This window comes from Oncorhynchus keta, unplaced genomic scaffold (assembly GCF_023373465.1).
Source record: "Oncorhynchus keta strain PuntledgeMale-10-30-2019 unplaced genomic scaffold, Oket_V2 Un_scaffold_29839_pilon_pilon, whole genome shotgun sequence".
Taxonomy (NCBI): domain Eukaryota; kingdom Metazoa; phylum Chordata; class Actinopteri; order Salmoniformes; family Salmonidae; genus Oncorhynchus; species Oncorhynchus keta.
The window spans coordinates 428528-435000 of record NW_026290908.1 but is presented as its reverse complement, the minus strand read 5'-3'; the positions used below and the strand labels follow the sequence as shown (position 1 = coordinate 435000).

General features: G+C 46.6%; 1 protein-coding gene across 1 annotated transcript; it reads left to right on the top strand.

Moving 5' to 3' along the window:
* The first annotated feature begins 1078 nt into the window (after window positions 1–1078).
* On the top strand, window positions 1079–6443 carry zswim2 (zinc finger, SWIM-type containing 2). Its single transcript, XM_052515589.1, has 9 exons — window positions 1079–1423; window positions 1544–1620; window positions 1702–1742; window positions 1884–2118; window positions 2356–2613; window positions 2736–2820; window positions 2920–3011; window positions 3433–3601; window positions 5495–6443. The coding sequence occupies exons 1-9, from the start codon at window positions 1274–1276 to the stop codon at window positions 6251–6253; spliced, it is 1866 nt and encodes a 621-aa protein (XP_052371549.1). The 5' UTR covers window positions 1079–1273; the 3' UTR covers window positions 6254–6443.
* Window positions 6444–6473: the final 30 nt, after the last annotated feature.

The following is a 6473-nucleotide window of genomic DNA, read 5'->3' as shown; positions in this document are numbered from 1 at the left end:
GTTAGGGTTAGAATTGGAGCTAGGGGTTAAAGGTCAGGTTTAGGATTAGGAGTTAGGTGTTAAGGTTAGGACTAGGGTAAAGGTTAGGTTTAGGGGTTAGGGAAAATAGGATTTTGAATGGGAATCAATTGTGTGTACCTTCAAGGTGAGTTAAAGAAGTGTGTGTGTGTGTGTGTGTGTGTGTGTGTGTGTGTGTGTGTGTGTGTGTGTGTGTGTGTGTGTGTGTGTGTGTGTGTGTGTGTGTGTGTGTGTGAAAGAAAATAGAGATATGTGTCATAGTTTACAATACATAGGGGAAAACTGTTGGGAATCCATTCTGCAGACAGTCTCCAATGGAAAAGTTGTTGTGACATCAGTGGTAGATTTTACAGGACTGTAAATAATATAGCCTAACACCAGTTGGGTCTTTGGGTGACAAGTGTAATTTGCTATTAGGTGGTGTTGTCCCAGAACTCTCAAGCACATGCTGAGCATGAACACAGACTCACTCACAACACTCTGAAATATGATTTGCTGGGCTAAAATGATTCCTAACCATCTACAGGTAAGACAACCGTCATAACATGCTAATATCATGGTATTGTGCTTATTAGCAATTGTACACGGGCTGCAGGTAGCCTAGTGGTTAGAGCATTGGGCAAGTAAGTGAAAGGTTGCTGGATCAAATTCCCCGAGCTGATGAAAACAAATTTAAGGAAAAATATGTCGTTCTGCCCCTGAACAAGGCAGTTAACCCAGTGTAGGCCGTCATTGTAAATAAGAATGTGGACAGGTCTTTGGCTGACACAGCACCCCAGATGTACACACTGCTATCTTCACCTAATCCCTCAGCACTGATCACACACACACAAAAACAAATACACACACACAAATAAAGTTCATGACACTGTTGTGTCAGATTGGGTATCAAATGCTGGCCATAAAAAAATGCGTCATGATTTTACATCATTGTGAACCTCTAGTGGTAGGCCGTGTTAAATAACGGTTTTTAAAAAATAGCATGTAATATCGCATGAATTCACAAGGGGGCACACATGTACCAAGGCATCTTTCTGGATTACCATGACTACGGCAAACAGGTGTCTATTAGTTGTTGCTGCTTACGTCAGTTTCAGAGCGTTTAACAATAAGCTAGCTAGCTGCATAGTTAGCTACTAAAGTTTAAACCTTTGCTGATATAGCAGGGCACGCACATCGACTTAGTATGAAGACATGGCTCTAGTATTCTCTCCTCCTCAGTCCTCTTCCCTAGAAATTCTGTGAGAGTTGTGCTATGTTCAGGAAAACTGTCTGGAAGAATACCGTGAGTGATGCCGTTAGCTGGCACCAGGACGAGGCCCTGAACACGACCATGTTCATCCTGAAAGAGTACGGTCCGACCGGATTCCTACTCAAAGAGGAGGGGGAACCCAAAAACTTCAAAGTAGGCCTGCATGTGCAACATCCTAACTTGACATCATCAACATTATCCTATTTACATTTTGACACGAAATACTTTCTTAATTCTTAATCAGGTAGCCAGCCTATTCTTCATATTCCACAGGTGTTCTTGGGAGACCCTCATACATGTACCTGTTCAACATTCCACAAAGAGAAAGACCTCTGCAAACACATCTGCTGGTAATAATGAAGAAAACATACCGATCACACATAAAAGATAGTGCATGCTCATTCTGTACAATAATTCTACTCTCATTGTAGGGTTTTATTGCGGAAATTCCGACTGCCTAGAGAACATGAATGTAAGTTTCACTTAGGCATAACATAGGCTACAATGCATATGCCAAATTGCAATTCAAACCCTAGGCACTCTGTAGAAATGATTGGATTTTTAACAGCATATCCTTAAACTCTACTGTGCCCTCTGGTATGTACACTTGCAGATTGCTTCCAGCAGGTCCTGGTTGAAAGGCAGATCCTGGAGCTGCTACAGGGTTTACACAGGAGCAGAACCCCCCGGCCTGTACACCCACCCTGCTCTGAGGCTGACCCTAACCCCAGACCAGACCCAGCTGAGGGGGGCGGGGGGGTCAGACAGAAGGAGATCGAAGCCGAGGATGTGTGTCCCATCTGTCAAGAGGAGTTGCTGGGTAAACGTCTGCCTGTGTCTTACTGCAGGTCAGATCATCACGTGGATTATAATGTCAACACACTTACTGGGCCACCCTTGGTATACCTATTAAATGCTTACTAGATCTTAATGATATGATGGAGAACACAAAGGAAAGTGATTTGAGGATAGGGGAAATGTGCCTGAACTGACCTACTGTTTTACTGCAACAACAGAGGAACATGTGAGTGGGAGGGAAAATGCCTTCTGCCACCAACTGTCATCCCCTATGTCCTCTCACTCAGGTTTGGCTGTGGCAACAACGTCCATATCTCCTGTATGAAGGTGTGGGCAGACCACCAGGCACGTCCGGAGGGGGAGGGGGAAGCCATGGTGAAGTGCCCGCTGTGCCGGGAGGACTTTGGGCCGGTCAAGCTGCTTCTGGAGCAGGTGAGGAATGTGGCTAAGCTCCACACAGCTGCTGAGAGAGAGAGGCCCGACAGACACCTCGGGGTGCTCTGCAACAACTGCAGGGTCTGCCCCATCACTGGCAAGTGCTTCAAGTAAGTCTTGTTGTCATAACGCCCAGTTCCAATAGACCTTGAGCTCGAATTTACGTACTTTCCCCCATCCACTTACCTATACTGTTGTGGATCAACTATTCATGTCTATGACTTCCCTTTAGGTGCACAGTCTGCCGGTACTATCACCTTTGCGAGGACTGTATAAGAAGGTGCTGTCACCCTCAGCATCCGTTTGCCATACGTATGGTAAGCAGTCTTCAGTTAGACTCTGTGAGCATTTCTGCATATATTTGCGTCAGGAAGTAGACATGATAAACTTATGACATTAGCTATTATGTCCATCAGAAAAGGACTGCGAAGTGGCTGTCCTTGGGTCAGCGTGTGTTCAACACACTGGGTGAACCACGTGAGATGACCACTCAGTCAGTGGGTGACAGGTGAGCACTGGAATCTCTGTAACAACCCTGTATAAATAGATTATTATGCTCAGTGCCTGAACACCTTGAATGACATTTAGACAAAATGTTGTCACACATACAGGCTGTTACACTTTACAACCTGCTGCAATAAGCATTGCGATTCATATTTAAGTGCAGTTAATTACATTTTTATTTTTAATAGATGTTTTCTTGTCACATACACCAGATAGGAGCAGTGAAAGTGTTGTTTTACAGGGTCAGCCATAGTAGTACAGCACCCCTGGAGTAAATTAGGGTTAAGAGCCTTGCTCAAGGGCAGAGATTTTTTCACTGGTATTCGAACCAGCGACCTTTCGGTTACAAGCCCAACATTCTAAGCACTAAGCTTCCTGCCATTAAAATATAGCCCATGAGTCTCTGGTTTCCTTTCCCCCTTCAGCATGATTCCTGTTGAGAGTGACCCACTGCCAGAGCACCTGGTCAGGAGCCTCCTTTCAGTCAGGGTGAGGAGAGGCTGCCCCCTGCTGGACCCTGGGCAGCAGTGTAGGATCTGCCTGAAGAGCTTCCAGCAAGGGCAGCAGGCCAGACACTTGCCCTGCCATCACAGGGTAAAGACTTAACTCAAATGATCCTGTCACCGCCAAGTAAAGAGTTAGGTAAACGGACCCTGACATGTTCTGCCACCACAAGGTTAAGAGTTTGATAAACTGCCCTGACCTGGGCCTCCCGAGTGGCGCGGTGGTCTAAGGCACTGCCTCACCCTTCTTTGGACACTGTGTTAACTAACCTCCAGACGAGCTTCAATGCCATACAACTCTCCTTCCGTGGCCTCCAACTGCTCTTAAATGCAAGTAAAAACTAAATGCATGCTTTTCAACCGATGCTGCCCACACCTGCCCAACCGTTCAGCATCACCACTCTGGAAGGTTCTGACTTAGAATATGTGGACAACTACAAAAACCTATGTGTCTGATTAGACTGTAAACTCTCCTTCCAGACTCACATTAAGCATCTCCAATCCAAAATTAAATCAAGAATCGGCTTCCTATTTCGCAACAAAGCATCCTTCACTCATGCTGCCAAACATACCCTCGTAAAACTGACTATCCTACCGATCCTTGACATTGGTGATGTCATTTACAAAATAGCCTCCAACACTCTACACAGCAAATTGGATGCAGTCTATCACAGCGCCATCCGTTTTGTCACCAAAGCCCCATATACTACCCACCACTGCGACCAGTATGCTATCGTTGGCTGGCCCTCGCTTCATATTCGTTGACAAAACCCACTGGCTCCAGGTCATCTATAAGTCTTTGCTAGGTAAAGCCCCGCCTTATCTCAGCTCACTGGTCACCATAGCAGCACCCACTCGTAGCAGGCGCTCCAGCAATTATATCTCACTGGTCACCCCCAGGGCCAATTCCCCCTTTGGCCGCCTTTCCTTCTAGTTCTCTGCTGCCAATGACTGGAACGAACTGCAAAAATCACTGAAGCTAGAGACTCATATCTCCCTCACTGACTTTAAGCACCAGCTGTCAGAGCAGCTCACAGATCACTGCACCTGTACATAGCCCATCTGTAAATAGCACATCCAACTGCCTCATTTTTATTGCCTTACCTCACTTATCCTACTTCATCTGCACACACTGTATATAGATAGACCTTATCTATTGTATTATTGACTGCATGTTTGTTTATTCCATGTGTAACTCTGTGTTGTTGTTTGTGTCGCACTGCTTTGCTTTATCTTGGCCAGGTCACAGTTATAAATGACAACTTGTTCTCCACTAGCCTACCTGGTTAAATAAAGGTGAAATAATAAAACATGTAAAAATAGCTGTGCCACTAGAGATTCTGGGTTTGAAACCAGGCTCTGTCGCAGCCGGCTGCGACCGGGAGACCCATGGGATGGCGCACAATTGGCCCAGGGTCGTCCGGGTTAGGGGAGGGTTTGGCCGGCAAGGTTGTCCTTGTCCCATCTCGCACTAGCGACTCCTGTGGTGGGCGGGCGCAGTGCACGCTGACACAGTCGCCAGGTGTACGGTGTTTCCTCTGACATTGGTGCGGATGGCTTCTGGGTTAAGTGGGCATTGTGTCAAGAAGCAGTGCGGCTTGGTTGGGTTGTGTTTCGGAGGACGCACGACTCTCGACCTTCGCCTCTCCCGAGTTCGTACGGGAGTTACAGCGATGAGACAAGACTGTAACTACCAATTGGATACCACGAAATTGGGGAGGAAAAAAACGGGGTAAAAGAAAAATAATTACAATTTTAAAAAACTGCCTCTCCTGCTCTGCAACCACAGGGTAAACAGAGTAAGTCTAAAGTGGGTGATGCCCTGTCTTTAACCCTAAGGCCCCCAAAACCAAAATAGTAAAATTCCTGTTGACACTTTTAAATTCTGGACTAGTTTGAGTACGTTCTGAATGGATGTACTGTGTCCTGATATGGACGGCGAGAGCAGTAACTGAATTTGATCCATCTTTGTCCCCTACTACAGTTCCACACAGACTGTGTCGACCCGTTGCTTCGGAGGTCCAACTCCTGTCCTCTGGACGGATACGTCATCTACAACCCCCTAACATGGAGCAGCAGTGGGGGGAAGGGAACACCCAAGCTGGCCTCCTCCCTTGACCATCCAAAGCTCTCAGAGCAGCACAGACTGGAGCTGTTTGTCCCAGGAGTAGCTCTGCTGGACAGAGCAGCCAGAGTGGTTCCCTCCCTGAGTATGTTCAGCTCCGAGGGCTCAGCTGATGCCCTAGTACCTCTGCCTCAGGACACTATGGTCGTCGGCTTACAAGGTCTACGCATCAATACAGTGAACATTGAGAGCATGGAGGGTGGAAAAAGCACAGAGAAAGATGGAAGTCCAGTCAAATCAGTCATTCTCAACAAGAGCCTTTCCTCCCAGCATCTAAGGACAGACGTGTCTAGAGTGAGGTTGGGACGCAGAAAGTCAAGCTCCTCGACCAAGAGTTTGGCCCAAAACAATGCTACCTCAACTAACAGGCTGGGTGGGGTCTATGGAGGAACGGGAAGGGCCCAGCCGAGTCTGTTTGTGGGTGTAAACAGGTCAGACAGGGACATGACTGCTGCTGCTGCTCAGACCAGAGCTGTCATCACCCTGTGGAGAGCCAGGCCCCAGTGGAAGAGGAGACCCAGGGTACCCAGACCCAGTACAGGAGACAGCCAGCAAGCCATGGGCCTGAGGATGACAGGGGTACTGATCAATGCTCCACACCAGGGAGAAAAGGAGTGAGAGATTTTAGAACATATTTTGTTGTGAACAGACTACTGCTTTTGACTACATATGTATTGAGAGTATGGTACAGTCGTACTACGTAGTTTTTCATACAGTACATTCAGAAAGTATTCAGACCCCTTGATTTTTTCAACATTTTGTTATGTTACAGCCTTATTCTAAAATTGATTAAAAAGTTTTTTTCTCAGTTGTACTAGTTAGTTTATTTCTACATAAA